This window comes from Coffea arabica, chromosome 8c (genome assembly GCF_036785885.1).
Source record: "Coffea arabica cultivar ET-39 chromosome 8c, Coffea Arabica ET-39 HiFi, whole genome shotgun sequence".
Classification (NCBI taxonomy): domain Eukaryota; kingdom Viridiplantae; phylum Streptophyta; class Magnoliopsida; order Gentianales; family Rubiaceae; genus Coffea; species Coffea arabica.
In genome coordinates, this window is record NC_092325.1 from 5,287,506 (window position 1) to 5,312,401 (window position 24,896).

Consider the following 24,896-nt stretch of genomic DNA (forward strand, 5'->3'; position numbering starts at 1 on the left):
TGGCAATGGATGATAATATGGATATGTCATAGAAATGGAATATGGAGATTCCTTACATCAAATTTACTTACTGCGTTAACAATTGTATTCAAACAGGATGGATCCATAAATTCAAGATGTAATGGGCCTAAAATATAAATTTAGGGAGCAAAATGTTAATAAATTACAAGTTGCAGGCACAAGGTGAAATCCAAAAATTTAGGATGTAATTCGTCTAAAATAAAAATTTAGGGAGGAAAATGTGAATAAATTACAAGTTGCAGACACAAGTGAAATTCAGGATGTAATGGGTCTAAAATAAAAATTTAGGGAGCAAAATGTTAATAAATTACAAGTTGCAGGCACAAGGTGAAATCGAGAAATTTAGGATGTAATAGGTGTAAATTAAAAATTAGGGAGAAAATTGTGAATAAATTACAAGTTATAGACACAAAGTGAAATTAGTCATATTACTACGGATGCAAAATAAAACCCACAGATACGAGCCAATGCATGTCCGGCCGAAAGAAGCATAATTGAGACTGCAACTCTCCGCTCTCGGCTACATAGTTAGGAATCTGCACTCCAGGAAGTTCAGCTGTTGGATTAACAACAAGACATTCCCACTTCGTAGGTAACCTTCCCTGTAATTTTTTAGTATTTCAAAGGGAATTTTGCAAGTTTATTTGAAAATGTCGTGATTCAATTTTTTAATAGAATGCTCCGCTAGAAGTAAGTTATAGTGAAAAAAGATTACAACTTTGCTTAAGTAAAGAAAAAAAGATGACAACTTTTTTAAGTATTTCAATGGAAAATTTGCAAATTTATTCGAAAATGATATTAAAATGCTCAGAAGTTATAGTGAAAAAAGATAACAACTTTGCTAAGTAAAGAAAAAAGAGACAACTTTTTTTAAGTATTTCAATGGAAAGTTTGCAATTTTATTCGAAAATAATTAGCATGCTCAAGGTCGTTCACATGATGATAATGGACCATAGACGATTTGATGTGTTTTTACAGTAGTTTCTGTGTAGACTTGAGACATGGTTTTGGTGTGTTTTTACCATAGTAGTTTCCATATAGACCTGAGACGTGGTATTGGTTTGACGTGGTTTTACAAGTTGAATTATTTTGTGAATGCTTTGATACTCCATCAGTAAAGCGAAACAAAGTGTGGTTGGAGAAATTTATAATACTAAAATTCACCAAGAAGTATGGTTGGAGATAATGATCTTGAGACGTGTTTGCACTATGCTTAAGGTGTTATTTGGCCACGCTACACAAAATATTTGATACAAGGTTGTGCCAAAATTATCTCTAGTATATTAGTTAGTTAATTTATGAAGAGACATGTTAATTTATAGGAAACCTATGTTTCTACAAGAAGCATACACATTCACACTCATTCTCAAATCTTAAGACACCAATTCAGATCAAAGTTACACTTTGACACCTGAATTGATGTCAAACAAAGTCCAAAATATTTTGAAAGCTTCTAGGATCCAACCTACGTGAATTAAAATAATAAAAACCTTTTTTACAAAATCAAATTTAGTATTACCTTTTTATAAAAAAAAATTTGATGATTCTGTTTTTTTTTTTTGTTATTTGTTATTTATCCTTTTTGTTTGACTAAAAATTTAATAAATTGAACACAACATATATAAAAGTAAATATTAATCTAACAAGAAAAATTTCAAAGGTATAGACTAAATGTAACTTTTTTTAGCTTTTTTAATTTGATATTTTTGTACAGTTGATATGATAAAGAAGATGTATATCTTTTAGCAATAAAAGGAAATAATACTTAAGTTATTCTAAGTGCACAAATAAAAGGGCAATAATGTCATTGCACTCACCTTTTTTTTAATCTAACTTTGACTAGTTTTCATGGGGTTAAAGCGTATATATTTAAGGTTGAAGGGGATAAAGCATGACTACCCCATAAGTTGAGGGGGATAACGTGTTATTAATCTTGATTTAATCATGAAAAAGAGAACCAGAGAAAAGGGTTAAAAACGCATTTGATTACTTGTTCTTTTTGTTGAGAATATTTAACCAAGAGGGGGCATTTTAATGCAATTGTTAAATAAGTTGGACTTCTATCTCAAAACCAATTGATAATGAGTGGAGTTGTTCGACACCTTATATACATGGTTGGAAATCCTTAGAATATCAATGTGGAATATTCAACTAACACTCCCTCGCAAAGGTGACTTGGCAAATGGGCTTAAACCAACAGAGAAACACGTGACAAACTAACATTCCCTCGCAAAGGTAACTTGGCAAATGGGCTTAAATTAGTAGAGAAAGACGTGACAAACTAACACTCCCTCGCCACACTCCCTCGGGAAATGAGCTTAAACCAGTAGTAAAAGAACTAAGTCACGGGTGAAATAAATGGGGTACCGAATAAAACCACGAAATAACAAACCAACTTAAGTCCCAACTCTGATACCATATTAAATAATTTGGATCTCCATCTCAAAACTAATTGGCAATGAGTGAGTGGCCCAACACTTTACATACATGGCTGGAAATTCTTGAAATATTAATGTGGGATATTCAACTAACAATGACGATCTAGAGCTTGAGCTTGTAATGCGAGATTACGGAAGCATCAAATACTGTGACGCATTCTATTAGAAAAATTGGACTTATAGCAAAAGAGTTGAATCAAGAAATTGTTTGGTAAGATATTTTCAAACACTATCAATAGCGAACAGAACAGGTAAACGAGCATGCAGGAGAAGTAGTAATAAAAAAAAATGCAATCTTGACATTTGGTTGCATCGAAGGCTGTAGGGGAAAGACCCAGCAAAAGTTTTCCATATCCTTCATCCTGTTATAACAAAATAGACAGTTGACCTGAAGTCAAGAGATGAATCATGGACAAATGTCTTGTTGCAATTCATTGTTGGTTACTATATTTAAAGAGTTGTTCTGATTGTCATAAGATTCATTTAACCTCGTTGAGGAAAAGTTCAAAACTGTAGAACCCAACCAAGGTAGCAGTTCAAATTGTTCAATTAAGACTTCCGCTTGTTCAGGGGATGTCTTTTCACACTAGCACGTGACTCCTTGATTTGTAATAAAATTTATCTTGTTTCAAACTCAGATTCCAACAAACTCTTTAGAGTCCTCTGTGGTCTATAAGCATTAATATGTTTTGTTAGAGAAATAAAAAAAATGTTTAGAGATACAACATAATTCAACTGCAGATCTTTAATTCAATATTGTCCAAATTTATTAGTATTGATTACCTTCATTTGGATGCTAATTTTAACCGGAATGACTGAGCCCAATATGTATGCACTAAAAGTTGCATCAGTCCAATCTCCATTTTCTTGTCTCAGCTTCAAAGACATATTTATTCTCTTGGCCTGTTTTTAAGTATATGTCTATCTGATAGGGAGAAACACTTCGAAAGAATCTACCAAAGAGTTCAATATGTAATTTAGGAATCCAACTCTAATCCAAAAGTTTAAGTCATTAGGTTTCGGACCCTTACTTACATATTAACCGCTCTTTCTCTATCTTTCGGATCAATGTGGGACATAATTCTTTACTCATGAATCTAACAAATCTCCTCCTTTATGAGTAACTCCTCCCATTAAACCCAAATTTACATGCCCTTTTTCGAATCCACTTTAATATTCAACGCAAGTTCACCTTATCATCTAAGGTCACCTCTTCTGTCAAATATGGACCCACTCTTCTTCAACATTCAAACTGCATTTTGGACCCCTGCCAACCCACCATTGGATCTTTAATCTAACACCAACTGGACCCCCTGCCAAAGTCATGGCGCGTTTGGTCCAATACTAGCCAAACTCTTTAGCACTTTTGGCACTTCGGTTCATTATCAAGAAGAGAATTTTCATCGTCCAACTCCTAGAAGAATCCACTTGCCCATGAGTAGTCCAGTCTCGTAACTTGAAACTCTGATACCAATTTGATGGGGAACTCTTCTTCAACATTTAAACTGCATTTTGGACCCCTGCCAACCCACCATTGGATCTTTAATCTAACACCAACTGGACCCCCTGCCAAAGTCATGGCGCGTTTGGTCCAATACTAGCCAAACTCTTTAGCACTTTTGGCACTTCGGTTCATTATCAAGAAGAGAATTTTCATCGTCTAACTCCTAGAAGAATCCACTTGCCCATGAGTAGTCCAGTCTCGTAACTTGAAACTCTGATACCAATTTGATGGGGAGAAACACCTCGAGAGAACCCACCAAAGAGCCCAATATATAATTCAGGAACCAAACTCTGACAAAAAAGCTTAAGCCATTAGGTCTCGGACCTTTACTTACGTATTAACCGCTCTTTCTTTATTTTTCGGACCAATGTGGGACATAATCCTTTACTCGTGAATCTAACACTATCCTACCTTGTTTCTTTCCTACTTGCTCCATTTCAAATTCTCAAATTGGACTTTAGACTCTTTATTGTGTTTCTGATCTTGGGTAATCAGCAAAGCTTTATTGTATCTCAGCTAATGCCTTAAGGTTCAGATTAAATAGAGGTCCTTCAAGTTTTACAGAGTTTCATTTCTCCCATCTGCTATGTTCCTAGGAGATAGAACATATATGGTACCTAAACACACACTCACTTGTGGTTGTAGAGGAAATGTGAGGGTTAATACTCAAAAGGGTTAGTACTCAAAGCATCTTAAACTGGGCTGAATGAAGTGGGACTTTCTTTTATAGGAAAACATGGAAAAGGTTCACACTGAAATTAATTCAAGTTCGGAGAGCTTAATGAAGCAAAGCAAATCAAAGTGTATTCAGATTGAGGACACCCTTTTTGGTTTATAACTCATTATAACTCAAGCTCATGGAAGTCCTTGTCCGAGAACAGATAAGTTCAATGGGGTTGAAGACTTCCACCCCTTCATATCCTGTACATGCTTGCTTTCTATTTTTATATTCCTTAATTTCCCCTGCAAACCTAAGCGAATAGGCAGAAAAATGTTAATTTTATTGGAAGTTTGAAAACATGTTTGCAAGTGGCTGATGCTTTGTTTCTTTGACTTGTTTATGCGCACATCCTGAAGCACAGAGGTACGGAAACAAACCATTGTCCGACTATAATGATTCTTGTCTGATATATGGGAATCCTAGTGCAGGTGGAAAATGAAGGTGCCTTAATGGAAGATCGCTCGCACTATACGTGTAACAGAATCATCATCCTTTTTTCTGGAAGTCAAGATGCTAACAAAAGTCTTCCGATGAAACGCCAAGACATGAAACCTCAGAACTCAAATCCTTGTGATTGTTTAGAGGATGAACATAAAGCTAAGATGTTTATGGCGTTAGACAATAGACATTAGAATGTAGAAGTAGTGTTTATTGAGGAAACTATGATCCTAGTAGGATCATTCATCAACCATTATTAGAAGTTTACATATGGTCCTCGGATGTGAGGTACAGGATTGTACTGGATATTTGCTGAGCAATGTTGATTGGTGATCAATGAAGAGGGTGCATATTCCTTCTCACATCCATTCTGAAATTGTGGGTATCTCTTTTATCCGATTGTTATTGTTAATTTAGCTATCCTGTATGATCATGTAAGGCCAGGAAAAAATTCTTAAAACTTTTCAGAGACTTTCTTATGGACTCTTTTAATCGCATCTAGCTAGATTCAGCTGTGCAATTGTTTTCGCTTTCTTTCTACTACTAGGAGAAGATCAATGGAAGGCAGAGGTTAGTCAAAGCTAGATATTTATCTTACAGAGGTTAGGAATTAGCAGTAATGGAATCCTAGCGTCCAGATTCTATTTGTAAACGTGAGCTCAAATGTAGGCTTTTGGTAGTAGAGAATTATTTGTGCTGCAAGATTTTGGTTGGCAGTTTCTTGACGAGATTTTCAAAACAGAGGATAAAATAACAGAGGTTCTCTGTACAGATTTTTAACAAGCTTTCTCTAATGTTTCCTTTGGTAAGTACAAGAACGGGTCAAAAATTAATTTTTTAGATAAAACAACATAGAAATAGGTAGGAATTGCATAGTATAACGAATTGGATATCTAATAATTTATGGGTCTGTGTATGGGCATCCGTTAAATATGTTTCAGATGTTCCAGGTTTCAAATTTTGAAAAAGGGATAATTTCAAAAACCTACCTTGAGATTTTTCCTAATCACACCTAGCACTCCTAAAGTTTCTGAAATCACACTTAGCATCTTTAGAATGACAACTTTTGTAACATATCAACCCCTTTAGGGAAAACTAGTATTAAAAAATGTATTTAGGAGAGAGACTATAATATTCTTCCACGTTTGCCCTTTTGCAAGTTGATTTTTGAAAACTAGAAGATGAAAATAAAAACAAGTTGATTATTTTTTTGCCTTTTTCATATTTCTTATGCAAGAAAAGGTAAGAAAAAAAGAAAAAACATTTATGTTCGATTATGTAAAAATAAAGTAACAAAAATGCCATAAAATTTGGGCATATTTTGGGCATTGTTTTTTTGGCATATGCAAGCGAAGATAGGTTTTGAGGTACTTAGACAATCTAAACATAGAAAATCTATCTTTTTTAACTACGCTTTTATCTTGTTATGTAGTTTAATTAGTAAGAGGTGAGGGAAAAATATATTAAAATCATTCATTTGGTTGAAAAAAAGGCTGGGATGCAATTGAAATCATGAAAAAAATGCATATTAAACATACCTATAATGGTGTTCGATTATCAAAAACGGTATTCAAAAAATTTTATTTCCTTTCTATCCAAAACTTTGGCACAGATCTTATAACAGTCATATGAATCAACAAAAATTATACAATTCAGTAGTTATTGTACTTACACCCCCTCAATTTTGATGTAAATATTGCAGTCCTATTTGTTTTTATTTTTATCTTCTAAAATTCAAAAATCAACTAACAAAAGGGCAAAATTGAAAGAACACTATAGTCCCTCTACTAAACATATTTTTTCATATTATTTTTACATAAAAGGGCTTGCATCTTGCAAAGGTTATCATTCTAAGGGTATTAAGTGTGATTTTAGAAACTTGAGGGGTGTTAGGTGTGATTACAAAAAATTTTAAGGGAGGTTTTTGAAATTATCTCTTTAAAAAATGTAAAATTAATTAACAAAAGTAAATAAATATAAAAGATGGTAGGTAAGATTAAAGATGAAAAGTATATAAATGCAAGAAATAATAACAATTATTAGTATACAAGAAATGTTTTCTTTACTATGCCATAATTTTTTTTTTTTTGCGAAACGAAAGTAATCCATCTTCCCTAATAATTTTGCTTTCAACAAAGCGACAAAAACATAACACTTGTAACGGCTAAATTGACTTGTGTGGTGTCAGTCTCACCCACCTGTTGTTTTGAATTCAAAAATGGCAAAATTTAGGAACAAAAGAAGCTGCTTAGATCCGAAGTCCTCCTGTTCCTGCAAAGTGCAAATTCTACCATTAGAGGTACCTCTGCTTTCTACATCACCGATGCATCCTGGCTCCTTTTCTCGGGGAGGACAGCACAATCGTTCCTGAATGATGTAACACACGCCTTCGACCTGATGTATATTACTTGTAGAATATTTAATAATAAAGATATTATATTTAATTAATGTTCATATAACACTATCCTTATTGGGTTTTTTATCCGACATACATATTTGGATTGAAATGATTTGGAAAAAAATAATTTGCTTCGCAAATCCCTATCATCTTTTTTATCTTCTCAATCAGTTTTTTTTATCTCACATACATCACATCACAAAAAGTGCTACAGTAATTATCTCAAATAAATCATCCAAATAAACTCATATCCAAACAAACTGAGTGTGCTCGAGGGGGGGATAGAGGCTTCCCGTCTCCCATCGAAAGATCGTGGAGCAGTTACTCTGGGTTTAAGGTCCACAAGTGCTCCATTCAGTTACCAATTGGCTGAATAGGGTTGCTTTGTAGGTCCCCCTTAGATTGTCCTTAGAACCGTTCTTTGGTATCTCCCTGAGTGTTAATCTAACTCTGTGTGTGTATGTGTTCTTGTCGTTTTCGATAGAAAAAAAAACAAACTGAGTGTTTTTCAAACTTTATATTTTGAACTTATACTATGTGCCATGAATAGTCCAAAATGGCAGTATATGACAACTACTTGTGCCTTTAATTCCCTTCTTGTCCATCAACCAACCCATAATCTCTAATCCAAAAGGTTGCAAAATTAGTTTTATTTATATCATAAACGCATTTTTTATTTTTTTAATATATTTTTAATCACACTTTTATTTAATATACATCATATAATAAAAATTACCATAGTGTGTTATTTCGAATAATTTTTATCAAATAATCTCTTGTCCACACAGATGAGATCCATATTGGCTATAGTCTTAGGATAAATAATTTTCTCCATATTGACCATGATTCACCATTCTCATTTGTCAGCCCCAGCCACAAGCCCACAGTAAATTTGGAACACCTACTGTGGGGTGGGTGCTTCTCTTTCTATGGACGGTAAACAGTAAACACGCAGTGAAAAAGCAATTCTGGTTTTCCCCAAAATCTAAACAACTTTGGCATGCATAAGTCCTGCAGTTCTTGAAAGTTGAAAATCAAATCCAGACAAACCCACTCCCATTATCCATCCCATTGGACTAAAAGTCTGAAACTGACTGAACCCCACCACCTCAAACGGCACACTCCACTAGTAATTCCACTTCCTTTTAAATTTATATTTGATTTTCCTTAGATTCACAGAATATTCATTTCTGGATTGCAAATTTTCGTAAAAAAATAAAATAAAATCTTTTGATGCATTTTTAAATTGCAATCCAAATCAGCTTCTTTTTTCTTGTTTCCAAGTTCACCCCTCACCAAAGAGAATATTTGTAGAATCTGCTGTAAAACCAGTCTTTATCAAATGGCTTGTGGTGGGGTTACCAAGCCAAAATCTGAACGGCATATTATCAAGAAAGCAAATGAAGAAACTAAATTAAATGCTTAGTTTATATAGAAAATGAATACCAAAATTAAATACTTAGTCTATATAGAAGAAAAAGTGTATTGACTTGGGATATAGCCTTATTTTCTAGTATTGTTTTTAATTTGCAAGCAAATTTGGCTTAATTAATGCTTTAATAGGAAAGGTAAGATATTTGATTGCTTTCCTTAAACTCATCTCCTGTTCAAATCGCTTTGGTTGTGTATTATCTGCATTCTAACCCTGAAAACTTCACATTATTACCTGTTTGCCATTCCACCAACTATCCAAAAAACTAGTCATTTATAGCCAGCCTTTTCCCTTTCAACTACTAGCAAAACCTATCGTTAGGGAAAAAAAAAAAAAGAAAAACTACTGGCAAAACCAAAGAATCCAAGAATCAATAATGGCGACTGGAAAACAGCCAAAGGATTGTAATCAATTAACTTCCATAATCAGAAGAAAATCCCCAAGGCTTCTCTCTTCTTCTCGAGCTTCATCAACTCCTGAAGCCAAGCCAATTTTGAATAAGAAGAAAAAGAGCAGAGCAGCATCGGTGAATTCAGAAAAGTCAATAGTTCTTTCCATGCATTTGGAGAATGAAGAAGCAGAGGCCATCCCTTTACAAATCTACGACCCTAATTTGGAAGTAAAGTGCTTAAGAAGATCGCCAAGGTACACTACTAATAAGTACAGAAGTAGTTCTGAAAGTAAACTTCTTGCATTGCCTTCATCTGCTTCAACAACTCCTGAAATTCAGAGAAGGAGGTCTCCAAGATTCCTTTCAGAGGGAAAGAGTGCAAATTTGACAGAAATGGGAGGTGGGTTTTTTGGCGGGTCCAAGAAAAGGCTGCGTTTTGAGGAAAATCGAAGTGCATTGCATGGATCGGCAAATGGGTCGGGGTCAAAAAAGGTTAAGGTCGATTTTGAGCGTTTGAGGAAGTCTCCGAGGTCGAATAAGAGTTTGGATGAGGATGGAAATGGGAATTTGAACAGGGGATTTCTTGCTCTTCCTAAGCCAGGTTCATCAGGGAAAAGTGATTTGAGGAAATGCAAGTTGAGTGGGAAGTCCTTGAGGAAATCCCCAAGGTTGAATCCGGACATGTGTGGCGAATTGCTGGCATTGCCTGAGCCAGGTTCGTCAGTTGAAAAGCTTGTTTCGCATGAGAAGCGGTTGAGGAATAGGATCATAACAATGCATGTTGGAAAGGAGAAAGAAAAAGCACAGAAAAGTGGTTCTGAGAGAATGGACTCTGCAGAGGGAAATGAATCGAGTAATGTGAGTGAAAAGTTGTTAAGGTCTAGAAAAATTAGGTTCAAATTGCCTGAAGCTTCGCCTAAAAGTGAGCTAAAAGCTGGTAGTTTTGGGGGCAGTGATAAAAATAATGTGAGTCAAAAGCGGCTAAGGTCTAGGAAAATAGAGTTCAAATTAACGCAAATTTCGCCAAATAGTGATTTTGCAGAAAGCTCTTCTGGGGGAAGTGATTTCGGTGACATGGGCAAAAAGCGGTTGAGGAATAATGGGATAGAATTTGAATTGCCTGAAGCTTTAGAGAATAACAATTCTATAGATGACGATGTAGATGTGAGTGATGATTCTGAGAAAATTGAGACTGAATTGGTGGACGTAAGTGCTGTAGAAAATTGTGAGGTAGCTGTCTTGAGTGAAAAGTTCTTGAGGTCTAGAAAAATTGCGTATCAGATAGTTGGAAATGAAAAAGTTCAAGAAAAGTCCTCTTTAAAGAAAAGGGGCATTACAAGAAATAAAGAGCCACCAGTGGAAAATAAGATTCCTCAGAAAAGAGAGAGAGAGCGGAAGAGTGTTGCTTTCTTTGTGGGGGAGCCAATTCCGGAAGAAGAAGCTCGAGAGCGATGGCGTTGGCGTTATGATTTGAAGGTCTGATTTATTTTACTCGTAAATTTTATTTTGATTCAAGTTTTTTATTGCATTTTTATCACGCAGTTGTCTATAGTATTGAATTCCTCTTTTTGGGTGGTTTATGTCCTTTGGTTAATGCCTCTATTACACCCTTTGATCAGTCTCTCTTTTGATTTTGGCCCTCGGCAGATAAATCAAATAAGGTAGTTGACTCGTGATTTTGCATCTTTTTTGATTGTGTACAGCTATGTATCAAACTGCACAGAATGCTCACTTACAGCAAAAAGAAAAAAAATTGTACAAATTGCTCCATTAACATCTATAAAAGATATACTCTTCAACAGTCAAGACTGTGAACATGTTATATGGGCACAGTTTTGCAATTAAAACATATCAGGGTGTTTAGCTTTAAGCAATTTGTCAAGACTGTACAACACATCAGTGACCAAATATGTGCTTGTTTGCTGTCGTAGTTCTTTTATACGTTGACATTTTGAAGATCAAAGCATCTTAATCTCAAACATAACTGAGTGTAAGGTCAAGGTCTCCCAATGGGAAAGGGGTTCTCTGACAAGTAATTGTCTATTTCATTTATAAGGTTGGCAAAATACCAACATCCTCTCATGCACTGGTGATGTTGATGAGAGGGTGTCTGGTTCGGGTACAGAGGGATAAAAGCTGGTGAAATCAAGCATGTCTTTGCACTACTTGCTTGCATGCTTGTGTCAAGATTTCTTTATGGTTTCTGATTCCCTATTCTTTCATCCATGTGTAATTTCTGGGTTAAGTGTCAAACTTTAGAATCTTGAGGCAATAAGTATAATTACCATAACTTTGTTGATATTAGTATACTGAAAAGTAAGATATTCTTAGAAGTTGTGCAAAACAACCCATAATGTGGCCTTGGAAGGGGAGCTTTGTTGCAGGTGTGACTTCAGGTGAAGTATGAAAATAAAGAGTTGTTTCCTTTTCCTCTGAAAATGAAAGAAAAGTTCTTCGGGTACTGAATTCTGTTACCGAATGCAGGCATTGCTTGCCATAGAATGCACAAGGAATTGCAATTAATAAAAACTTTGGAGTAGGATTTGATTCCAGAGGCAATGATATAGATGTTAGTTTTCATTCAGTATTTGTTTTGAGCATATTATCATTGTTCTAAAACTCTTCAATAGTTATGATTTAGTCATGTGGTCTCATATGCATCATAGGCAACAGTTATTACATGAACTAACTTCTTGATTGTGGTTGGAGTTTGCAGAGCCATAGATCTAAGAATGAGGGCTGGATCCTAAAGTAAGTGGTAACTCTGAATCTGTTTCCTTCATCGTAACAAAATATTCCCTGTTTTCCCTTTCTGTTACATATCCAGCATATTGTTTCCGCTATGAACTTCTTTATGTGCATATTGCAGTGCTGGTGAAGAAGACGAAACAATATTGAATGTAGACTTTCATTATGCACAGGCTAATGTTGATGGTTGTGTGTTAAGTATTGGAGATTGCGCATACATAAAGGTAGTTATGATAGTTTTTTTTTTTAAATTTTGACTCTCAAAATCTCTGGCAAGTACCTATCTCTGCTAATGTATCAATATTTGTGCAATGATATTGCTGTTTTTGGGTAAAACAGATCGTATGGTTTGAAACAGTAACTTCAGTTAGGCTTGATTACTTTGCATTATTTATTTTTCTGTCATGATTCCATGCTGTGTCTTTCAGATTACTTGTCAATTATCTTAATAACAGAGCATGTAGTCTCTTATTTTAATGTGATACATTCAGGACGTGGTGACAACCAAATCCACCAGTGCATGTCAGTCAATCAATTTAAGAAACATTCACTAGCAGTCATCTTTTTCGTAAACAATGAAGGAAAAGCCTTGAAATGAAAGATGACTGCTTCAAAACAGTCAAAAGAAAAAAGACAAATTATAAGCTTTCCGAGCTTAAAATCATGGTTTTTTCCTCTTTGATGGACCATTTTTTTTGTAATTCAGAACATTCACAAAAATCATGAGAGAGTGAAGTGTAAATGAACAAAAATCATGAGAGAGTGAAGTGTAAAGTACACCTTTCATGTAGTAGAGAAGCATGCCCCTCGAATCTCAGTTTCTTGTGCATTGGTTTGGCGCAGCTGGTAAGAGTTCTTCAATGCGCCCCTCTTTCTCCTTTAACCATGGCTGGTTCAACATAAATTTCATTGTCTGGTTTAACCTGGAATAAGAGGCTATAGGTGGAGGAAATTTGAGTAATTTCTGCTGTAGTTTCTATTGCAAAGTAAGACAATCAAATTAGGCAGTCAGAGAGAAGGAGTGCAGAGGAAGAAAATAAGGAATAAAAAAAGTAGATTTTGAAGAAATATATTCATGAAATTAAAGCATGGAAACTTATATGAATCCCAGTAACAAGAATATTCTGCCAAAGTATATAGGAAACAAAGCTTAGAAGGAAGACTCTTAAGGAGTAAGGACATGCAGCACTAATACTTTAGGAACTTGAGGGCTAAGAAAACTTGGAACTCAATTTTGACCCACTAGAAAATGACTGCAATGTGGAAACCCGGTTTCAGAAATTAATTCTTCTTTGTCTAAATGGCTGTGTGCCTCTATTGGGACCTTTTTGCATCATTTAATGGAATTACAAAGGTACCCTCAAAGGTATGAGGCTTGAGAAAATTCCCAACACCAGGATTTAGCTTAATAAATGGAAGTAGAGAATATATGGTTGAATTAGACACCATTGACCCTTTCCTTTGAACCAAAATTTCTTTCATAAGCCGTTCTCTATGTAGGCTTCTGAAATGCTTGTCAATTCGCACCATAGAACAGGTGCTGGATCATTATCTAATCTAAAAGGCACAACTTGGTGTTACTCTGTTTCCTGTTCTCCGATTTCAGTACTCTGGACAGACTAATTCTAGCTTTTATGGCTCTTAAGAACCAGAAACTAGAGTCCCAAGATTAGTATCTTAAGAGGCAAAAGTTGAAGAAGTCTGCCTTTTAGATGCTTTGTGGGAGTTCCTCTTCATATGGACTTGCCTGTTTTGCATTAAGTGGTAAGATCTGAAAAGTGACTTGCGAACGAAGTATATAATGCCTCTTACAGACAATGAAGACACTATTTTGTGCAAATAAAGCACTAAGAAAAAATGCATTAATATGGGAGCTATAATTACTTTTTTTATTAGTAAACCTTAATTTATCAATTGTTGCTGATTATCTGCACAATATTTGATGACTATAACATTCTAATCCGTTCATGTAAGTTAACAATAATTTACTTGATGCATGACTATAATATTCTAATCCATTCATGTTAGTTGTTCCTGCCAGCAGGTTATTTCTTTTGGACAAGCTTTGAAATACTGTTCTTTCAACTCTCTTCCTCTTTCATGTATATCTTGTTTGGACTTTTCACTTTCTGGTTAGTTCATCGTCCCACTGTTTAGGTTTACTTTGGTTTCTTATTAAAATTGCATGACAAGACCAAAGAAAAAAAAACCCTTGTCAAGTGATAAATTAACATCATATGCCTGGAATGGCTTCATGTAGAAGCTCCAAAAATGGAATGGGATCCCAAACTTGGATGTAAGGAGTTAAAAAATTAGCTGTTATAGATGTCAGAAAAAGGTTTTTTGCATAAATGAAGAGCTGGAATTGTATATTATATAGTGTAAGCACCCAAACCTTCAGATTAGCTGTGCATGATGATATTATGCATCTGACTGCCCATGTGGATTCAGCTTGTGGATGTGTTGGAAGCCTTGGATTCTAGGGAATGCCCCATGCATGTGATGGACTCTATAATCCCTGTTATGCTTTGTGCAAAACCTGATGTGTTGAACTTCTTCTTAATATTATCATGCTGGTTGACAGGGGATCCATATACAGAGGTGAATATGGGTAAAGTTCTAAAATTATGCCTCTGCTTGTGGGGATATATGTGGCTTCACCTGATGCATCATATTGAAATTCCTGTGCTACAAATGTGATATTCATGAATCATTCATTTGGCTATGTCTTGAAAACAAGGTATAATTTATGCATTGAGCAATTCCTTCAGGGTGAAGGAAGGAAGAAGCATATTGGTAGGATTCTGGAATTTTTTAGAACTACACAAGGAGAGGATTACTTCAGGGTTCAATGGTATTTCAGAGTTGAAGATACAGTGAGTGTGCTTCACCTATCTCCTGCTTTTACCAAAACTCACCGTTCACTCTTTTCAGCTTATGGATGTTTTGGATTGCTTCAGGTTATCAAAGAAGCTGCTACTTTTCATGACGAGAAGCGGATATTCTACTCGACTATGATGAATGATAATTTGCTTGATTGCATTCTCTCCAAGGTTCACGTAGCAGAAATACCACTCGCAGTATGCTCCAATTTTGAAAGTTTCCATTTGCAAGTTTTCTTGAGTTATATTACCTCATACACATTTTCTTAATTCATGCATTATCAGTTTTATTGTTGTGTTTTCTCTTCCCCTTCTAAGTTGTTCATCTTGTTCCTGTTGTGCACAGTTTCCTTCTTTTTGTTGTAATTTTGTTCATATATCAGGTAGGCCTTGAACCAGACACTATTCCACCGGCTGACTTTTATTATGATATGGAGTACAGTGTGGAATATTCAACATTCCACAACCTGCAGACAGGTAAGTAGTACTGATAAGATGTTACATTTGTATGGTGACTCCATCCTTGCTTGATTTTGAAAATAAAAGAACAAAAATCTGTGCCAAACCCATTGGTATTTATTGTGTAGAAAGCTTTTTTCGATAATTGATGGTGTCACTTGCTCATCCTGCCCCCACTACTGGCAATAAGAGATGACGCACAAATATGCATACAAACACGTAACTTGCTATATACATAATACGCTCATTAAATGATCCTTTTCCTTTTATTTCTTTCTGCAATATTTGCTCTTCTATCAAATCTGCACAGGAAGTACAGATACCATTGATGACTGAAGCCTATGACTGCTAAGAATGTAACACGGTTCTTATGCTTCTATTCTCTTTAACTGTCACAGATAACTCCTACAAGATTGATGATTCACATTCACTTCAACCTGTTGAAGGTTTCCATGCTCCAATTACTGCAACACATTTGGAGGTTTTCTCTGGTTCTGGGCCTCTCAAATCAGAGTTGGCCCTATTGGACTTATACTCTGGTTGTGGCGGGATGTCCACTGGATTGGGGATTGGTGCCAAGGTCTCTAGTATAGATGTTGTGACGGTAATATTTGGCCCTATATACTGCCAAGTCTAAAGTACTATATTGATGTCATTTATGGGTCCACAATCGAATTCTTTAGTATGTTCTTCCTTTGTTTTAGAGATGGGCAGTTGATCTTGAAAAATCTGCATGCGACAGCTTGAAGCTAAATCATCCAGAAACTCAAGTTAGTAATTTCTGTCCGCTGTTGGATAATATACTCTTAGTTTGAGTCTGCAGCCTTCATAGGAGAATGAACTAGAACTATCTTTTCATGTATAGGTTAGAAATGAGTCTGCCGAAGATTTTCTTGAGCTGCTGAAAAGATGGAAACAATTATGTGAATCTTACATTTTCAATGACTTAAAGAACCCCCCTGAAGCTGGCCCAGATAACCAGATAGAAGGGGAAAGCAATGAAACCTCAAAGTTGGCTAATGAGGACCCTTATGGAGAATATGAAGTTTCATGTCTAGTTGACATTTGTTATGGTGATCCCAACGAAACAGGAAAGCACGGGCTCCACTTTAAGGTACTTATCCGATGTTTAGGATTTTGTGGTACTATAAGTAACATTTATCTTGGATATGGAGTTCTACAATGCGTGGCCACTGACTTGAGTACTTTTGCCGGTCTGTGAGTGATCCAGCATGACTGTTGGTCAAGGAATTACTGATAGAAATGCCTTTATAACTCTTTTGTTTCCTGGTCAGTAACTTCATATGTTATTTTCGATGTTCATATGAGTGAATGCCAATGGAAAGCTTCTGATCCTGTAAGTCAGACTGTTGTAGAGTGTAAAATAAGGGCATATGATTCTAAACCGTTAGCATTGTGCTGATTCTACAAGCTTAAAACACCTGCACATAAGATTCAACATCTAAGATGATATATTTGGTTATCTCATGTTCACATGCTAAATGCAGCTATTACAAATTTCTTTCAAGGTCGAAGAGCTGAAAATTGTTTTAAAAAAATTTGTTTTTGTTAATCTCAATGAGGATTAAACCATGATGTGGTCAAATTAACAAATTGATCAACTAATTGTAAATATACAAGTCTGCAAAATTTTGTCTGTTGCATGCTACTGTATAAAGCACCTATTGATCTGTTCGGCATAGTGTTAAAGGAGCAGACTCAGTGATTCTTGAGGAGAAGCAGCCAGTTCATCTATACTTCATCAAGAATTATATGAAGCCTTCCGTTCTATCTATCATTAAGTGTTAAGCTGACTTGTTTAGTATTCTACAATTCTTATTATACTCTCCTGAAATTAATTTGATTTTGAGGAGTAAGTTTTCTTGGTTATGACATTTTCTGCACATGGCTGATTTAACAGGTTCGCTGGAAAGGATATGGTCCTGATGAAGATACATGGGAGCCATTTGAAGGGTTAAGGTATCCTGCCTATATATAGTGGCCTTGTTTTACTTCAATTAAAATAAATAATTACTTTGACATTTTTTACTATAAATATGTTTAAACTTGTTACTCCTGTGACTCACTGATTTCCATTTCTGGTATTCTCTTAATTCTTTCCGTCTTTTGAAACTTCATTATTGGTCTATGCCAATATGGGTGATGAGAGCAGTTACTACCCTAGATATGAGATAATGCTTACTGATGCGAATTTTTCAGCAATTGTCAAGAACGGATACAGGATTTTGTCAGAAATGGATTAAGATCTAAAATCTTACCTCTTCCAGTAAGTTACTTAAGCCAATTGTCTGATTTGTGTTGGTCCATTCATACTAGTGATATCAATATACCGTTACCTTTATATGTTTTAGGGTCATGTTGATGTCATTTGTGGGGGACCTCCTTGCCAAGGCATTAGTGGCTATAATCGCTATCGCAATGTCGAGGATCCTTTGACCGATGAAAGGAATCAGCAGATTGTGGTTTTTATGGACATAGTGGAATTCTTGAAGCCCAAGTTTGTCCTTATGGAAAATGTGGTTGACATTTTGAGGCTTGATGGAGCTTCTCTAGGAAGATATGCATTAAGTCGTTTAGTGCATATGAAATACCAAGCAAGGCTAGGAACTATTGCTGCTGGTTGTTACGGCCTTCCACAATTCCGCTTACGCGTTTTTATATGGGGTGCACTTCCAAGTGAGGTGGATATATTACCCCATTTATATTACAATACGTGAAGCCAAACTTGATTCTTGCAGATATGCTACTAGTGATAAAATAGCCCTTCCTATTCTTTTTTTTATCCTCCATGACTTCTTTCAGTTAAATTATGGTGTTAATTAGAATTGAAATGTCAAAAAAATTTTAAAAAAATGAAAAGCTTAATTGCACTCCAGATAAGAGAAGGGCAGTCTCATTAGTTGTCTTTTGCCTGTGCAGAGATTACCTCCATTTCCACTTCCTACACATGATGTAGTTGTAAGATATTGGCCTCCACCAGAATTTGAGGTATTCATATATCTAGCGTTTCTACTGCTGTGCATTTATCCATGCAGATGTTATCTCTATTTCCACTTCCTACACCTAATATTGCATTCTAATTTGCCCCCATCATCGCAGAGGAACACTGTTGCTTATGACGAAGGCCAACCTCGCAAACTTGAGGAAGCTGTTTTTCTTCAGGACGCAATCTCTGACCTTCCAGCTGTATGCTTATGGACTTTGGACGCGGCATATTTCATTTTTTTAATTTCCAAAATTTATTCTCATTCAATCTTATTTGTAGGTCACAAACCATGAATCTCGTGAGAAGATGGCATATGACAAGCCTCCAGGGACTGATTTCCAAAGATACATAAGATTGAGTAAAGAAGGTAATGCTTTTGCATCTTAGGCCAAAGTATGTGCTATTTAAATTATTACTGGCTGTTCTCTTTATGCACTTTCAATCATTGCATGTATTTAGTGTGGAACTATGTAATTTTCTCAGTGCTTTTGAGTTTGTCCATTCTGGTTTGCTGAATCTGTTTCATTTCCTGACTTTGTCTATTGTGTTACATGAAACTTAGGTTCTATCAGTTGCTAACAGTTGGATATGAAATACCAAAAGCCATGGTAAAGATATCCTGTATGCTTTCTGAGTGACTACAACCATGATATGATCGTGCCATATTACGTCGTGCCACCTTCTTATAGAAGTAGTTGGAGCCCTCAATATGCTTACTTGGTCTCATGTGATTAATTATTGTTAGAATAAGCTGTCAGAGCTCCAGCTTTCAGTTTAATGCTAATGTTGTCAATGCACTTCAACTTTGAGTATCTTCTTCTTTTAATACTTAAAATGCCATTGTGCTTAACACTTTGCAGAGGGCACAAGCCACAGAAAAGGTAATTACTTTATAGCTAAATGTGAGGCCAGCAGATTAGGATTTAGGAGCAGTGATAGTTGACTTATTTGAAATGTGAGGAGAAGCATGTATGAGATTAAATTGTTTCAAAGCCCCTTACTCCCTTCTTCGTCCTTCCATTCCTAGTTTGACCAAAAAGCTTACAGATGATTTTGCAATTGTAGTCTACTATAAATGGGGACCACATTTGGTACCATTGACATCTTATCAAAGGAAAGTTTGTACGCAACTTATTTCTCTTGCAGAACTGTTGCTTCCAACCCCCAAAAGAAAATGAATCACTGGATGACTTAAATCAACCACATAAACTAATAAAAGATTGAGGAAGAAATGCTCAACTAACTTAATTGTTTTAGCCAATAAGGCAATCATATAGCAAATTGTTGAAATGGTGTAGAGTATTGTCCGGATATCTGTATTGCAGAACAGAATTCATTTCTTATTTGCCTAGGTTAATAATGCTGTAACAGATTCTAAGTGCAAATTGCCAATTTTGATACTGATGAAGAATAGTTTTAACTGTTTCGAGAGTTTAGAAGTACATTGGAATTCTACTTGAGAGATAACCAGGCAATTTTCTTGGTGAAGGTGGCTAGTGAATATTGTCACATGACATGTACTTGGATGTCCCTAAGATGACATGACAATTTAAAAAAAAATAGAAAAGAAAGAAAGAAATTAGAAACCAGATCAGGTCTTTTTGTCTTTCTTGATGATCAGATTATATAAAAAAAAATTAGAAACCAGAGCAAATGTATATAAAAAAGAAAGAAAGAAATTAGAAACCAGAGCAGCTCTTTTTGTCTTTCTTGATGATCAGATGTATATAAAAATAAAATGTATTCCAATACTATCCCTCTCATCTTGGTTGAGAACATGTCCAGTGGTTTCTCTGTGACTTAGAAATATTTGCATTGATCTTGTTTCAGATTTGGAATTACATTGATAAAGAGACGTGAGCTCTTGTTATTCGTTCAAGAATGCTAATGTGAGCATATCAAAAATCTTTTTGGCACTTATAATTTCCGACTCTTCTTTCTTTGTATCTCTAGATTTCTAAGTACATACACACTGTTTGTACAAAAACCTTTTGCATTCTTCTAGTTTTGATAACACATTTGTTGTACTAGTTTGAGGCTTGAGGATTTCCATGTAGATGTGCAATTTTGTGTATAAGGCGGTCAGCAGCCTGATAGAGCACGTTACTCTGTTTACCTTGACAATTTTGCACTTAATTCCATCCTCTTGTTGCTTTATTAATGGTTTAGCAGTTGATATATGATATATGTGTCACTATGCTAAATATCTTAGATGATTGTGTTGCTTGCAGATATTTGAAAAGTGGAAGTTGGCTAAATTTATCTAGTATCATAAGTTTAGGTGTTAGCATTAACTACACTAAAATGTCCTTGGACCAAGCTGGTTAACTTAAGATCACATGCATGGACGATATACCTTTGCTGTAAACAAATGCCTACAGCTAGTTACTAAGTGCATTTATAGATTTTCTTGTCTTTAAATCTCCTTTCTTTCATGTATTATTGTTCATTTACCTGATGCATGTAAAATCGTGTGCATTAAATTCCTATTGGTGCACAACTTGTTCACATATTTATTTGCAACACAAAATTTTCCAATTGTAAGTTTGACAGAAGGCATGATGAATCCTTCTGTTCTGGTTTATGCACTTGATATGTGTGGGCAGATGCGCGAGGCCAAAAATTGACTATCTTAATTCTATTAATCACATCTGTGAGCAGAGATGATGGATTCCACGCCTATTCAAGTTACAGAAGCAAAAGAGCAGATGCTATATGATCACAGGCCCTATCGTTTGAACGAGGATAACTACCTACGAGTCTGTCAAGTCCCTCACAGAAAGGTAAATTGAAATGTTTCTTTCTTCACTTCACTTTAAGCCTCTTGTGGTGTCTAATTCCTTATTCTTGCAGGGTGCTAATTTTAGAGACCTCCCTGGGGTGATTGTGGGAGATGACAATGTTGTTCATCGAGATACAACCAAAGATACTTTTGTTCTACCTTCTGGGGGGCCAATTGTAAATCCCTTTATTTTAACTTGTAAAACATTTTGCTGTTTACATTAAAGTTGATTTTCTATATCAAAAGCTGTCAATCAATGGTGTCAGTTGCATTTGGTTATCTTTGGGATGATAAACTGTCTAACTCTCTCTCTCTCTCTCTCTCTCTCTCTTCGATTGTGCATAGTTACTCATCATTTGTCCAGTATATGCTGAAGCATATTTATGCACTGTTTTCATTTCTTGGCTCTTGAAGATACACATCTTCTTTTGCTTGAATCAGAAAATGAACTCTATTTGCTGAACTCCCACTAGTGACTTCTTACTGATGGCTTCAAGGTGGTGCTTAAGATGTGTAAAAAAAATGTTCATGAAACTCTTCAAGTTGTCTATACTGAAGGAAAGTCATCTGTTTATCCATATAAATGTATATTGCACAACCTTAGTCGCATAAATGCATAATTAACCCAAGAATCTCTAAAACATTCTGGTCAGTTGTTTCTGATCGCTTACTCCTTCGCGCAATAACAGCTCTGCCACCTTGTATTACCTGAACTAATAAGAAGTAAATTAGACCCATATCATGCTGTCTTCTAAACATCTTCATCATTTCTTATGACCGTATTGCTAACAAACTGCACTTTCTTCCAGATTTATTGTGAAATATGTTCTCAATCTATCAAAAAGACAGATCTCATTTTATAGAACTTGAAATTGAAAATTTTGACTTTGATGTTCCATATGTCCACACTCCTTCTAGATGCTGGACTGGGTTTTCAGATCTTCCCGAGTGAAATACCACAAAAACAGTCTGGAGAAAAGCTATAAACTCTTTTCTTTGTAATTTTATAAAGCAAATCCTGATAGCTCTGAAAATCAGTGACCATCAACTGTTTTTATCGACTTGCAGGTTCCAGATTGTGTCTTTACCTTTGAGAAAGGGAAGTCTAAAAGGTTTGCAATGCTCTACATCAACATCCAACTTCTAATACTTGAGTTTTTCTTGCTTTCTGATGTATTTCTGAATCTTTGATTGTGGTTAGGCCTTTTGCAAGATTATGGTGGGATGAAACTGTGCCTACTGTATTAACTTTCCCCCACCACCGGTCCCAGGTAATGTTAAAAGCGTTGTTTGCTGATCATCTTTCTTTTGAAAAATGAAAGAAAGCCTGAGAAAGGTCTAAGAGCACACCATCTATCTGCAAATGTCTAAAGTCTGTTACAACAATGCAGGCTATTCTACATCCTGAGCAAGACCGAGTACTCACTGTACGCGAGTGTGCAAGGCTACAAGGGTTCCCAGACTTTTACAGGTTCTGTGGGACTATTAAAGAAAGGTATTCATAGCTCAACAAGAATTTTCTATTGACAGATTTATCTCGAATGCCAAATCCTTCCTCTATGGTTTATGCATGCAATGAAATGTCCCTGTGAATAACACAGTGGCATCCTGTAATAGTGGGCCTCTCTGTATCTTAGTTCCTATAGTTTATGACGATGTTTAGAATTTCTTTCTATTCAACAGCTGATTTGCTAGTTTATGAGAACAGGTCTTTGTTAACTACAAGTTGAACTGTTTAAGCAGAAAATACAGTGATGTAGATAATACACGTTGGAAGAATAGGAGGAAAAACATATCAGATAGTATGTGCAGTCCAAACTAAAACTTTGAGTCCATTTGTCATGAAGCCAACAAAAAGAACTTCTACATCCCATGCGTCTATGAAAAGAAATATAGTGACAACTTTTGCTGGCAGGGCAGCAAGCAAGACAAAATAAATGGGAATGGATGATATTTGTGAATTTTTTATTTTCTTTATTGGAAAGAAGTTCTGTCAGACTCTTTGACTTCAAGTCTGTTGTTGCTCAATTAGGATTAGAAAAATGGAGAGCTGCTTGTTGTCAGCAATTGTTCATTTTTCTTTTGTTGTTCCTAAAGTGGGGGATTATTTGGTTGATTATAATATTCTAGTGACTCATCGCATGGTTCGAGTGGTAAACAAATTGACCTGTCTCAACTAATGGATAGTTGTTATATTTGTTTGTGGTTCATTATACCGCGAAGCCCACTAGGATTTAATGCATCTTTTGTGCTATTTCAGATTCTGTCAAGTTGAAAATGCTCTAGCTATTAATGCATCTTTTGTGCTATTTCAGATATTGTCAAATTGGAAATGCTGTAGCTATACCTGTTGGAAAAGCATTAGGATATACACTTGGGATGGCATTTCAAAATCTCTGTGGTGATGAACCACTCTTAACCCTACCTTCCAATTTCTCCTTCCTGCAAGCTTTAAAGGATGAAATTGTTGTTTTGAGAAATTGACACTCTTGATATGTATATTACTTCTATGTCTCATATGTGGCATATTACAACATTTTTAAGGCAATTCCAATTCCTTTAGCATGATTAGTTTTTCACCCTAGACATTCAATTGTTGTTTAAACATTATTTGTTCTGTAATTGAAGATACATGAAGATGCTTCTTTGTAACTAAATAATTAGACTCAATATTGTGTAAGGATGTTGCTTTTTTTAGCACAAATTAGGCAATATTTATACCTATTTTGGTCTCATTCTTTAATGAAATCTTGAATTGTGTTGCTGAGTAATGAGGCTATATTTACATTTGTTGTTGAATTTCTAGTATTACTTGAGCTCGACTCGAGTTAAAATACTTGGATTCAAACTTGACCTCGAGCTCATCGAGCTCTTGAAAGTTAAGATCAAACTTGAGCTCGATTTTATTTTGCATTACTTAAGGTCGAACTCGAGCTCATGCTTATCGAGTCCAATTGAGTCTAATCGAGCTTAAGAAATATAAATTTATATTTTATATAATTTTAAACAAGGGACAAAATAGACATTTCATACTAATAGATGAAAAATAAAAAAAAAACATATATGAAGCTCGATTGATATCCGATTAAACTAGACGAGCTTTCGAGCTTCCTATATTAAGCTCGAGCTCGACTCGTCGAGTAGTTTGAGCTGCTCGAACTTGTCGAGCTCGATTCAGTTAATGCGAGTTCGAACTCGAGTTTTGATCAAGTAAGTTCGCAAAATATTTGATTAAACTTGACTCGTTTACACCCCTAATTATGGGGCATACTTTGCATTTAATTTTATAGGAAACACAACAAACTAGCAAATATTTGCCTAACCCGATCTCAAGTTATGGGAAATCTTTGGATCAAATAATGGTAAACCACTTATTTAGTCGTTCAACTTTATTACTACAAGAGATTTAGGCTCGTTCACAAAATGGATGAAATGGAATGACTCATCTTTGGATTATTATTCGTTTGCTTCATAAACCGGATGATATGGGATGACTCATCCTTGGACTATTAATCTCAAGTTGAGTTATCCTTAAATTAATAATTCATGTTATCTAGTTTCACATTATCTAGAATTTGGTTGGATCTGAATTAGATAGGATATGTTGAAAATTAGTCCTATCCAATGTTTGGTTAGAGATAGAATGAGGTATTATTACTATTTCAATGACCAAAG

At 35.4% G+C, this 24,896-nt stretch overlaps 1 protein-coding gene across 3 annotated transcripts; it reads left to right on the top strand.

Annotated features, from left to right (window-relative positions):
• The first annotated feature begins 9,274 nt into the window (after positions 1–9,274).
• On the top strand, positions 9,275–23,901 carry LOC113706827 (putative DNA (cytosine-5)-methyltransferase CMT1). 3 transcript variants are annotated; one of them, XM_027228853.2, is made up of 21 exons: positions 9,275–10,819; positions 12,060–12,094; positions 12,213–12,315; positions 14,863–14,967; positions 15,052–15,171; positions 15,357–15,450; positions 15,831–16,036; positions 16,137–16,202; positions 16,298–16,546; positions 17,354–17,412; positions 17,653–17,719; positions 17,805–18,134; positions 18,373–18,441; positions 18,553–18,639; positions 18,719–18,806; positions 21,101–21,222; positions 21,293–21,397; positions 22,290–22,333; positions 22,423–22,492; positions 22,613–22,716; positions 23,537–23,901. In XM_027228853.2, exons 1-21 carry the CDS (start codon positions 9,329–9,331, stop codon positions 23,703–23,705), a joined length of 3,783 nt encoding a protein of 1,260 aa, XP_027084654.2. In that variant the 5' UTR covers positions 9,275–9,328; the 3' UTR covers positions 23,706–23,901. The 3 variants fall into 3 exon arrangements, with proteins under 3 accessions (XP_027084654.2, XP_071919909.1, XP_027084655.2); XM_072063808.1 differs by having other exon boundaries at positions 15,052–15,144; XM_027228854.2 differs by lacking the exons at positions 21,293–21,397; positions 22,290–22,333; positions 22,423–22,492; positions 22,613–22,716; positions 23,537–23,901 and adding an exon at positions 20,270–20,328 and having other exon boundaries at positions 21,101–21,141.
• The last annotated feature ends 995 nt before the right edge of the window (positions 23,902–24,896 follow it).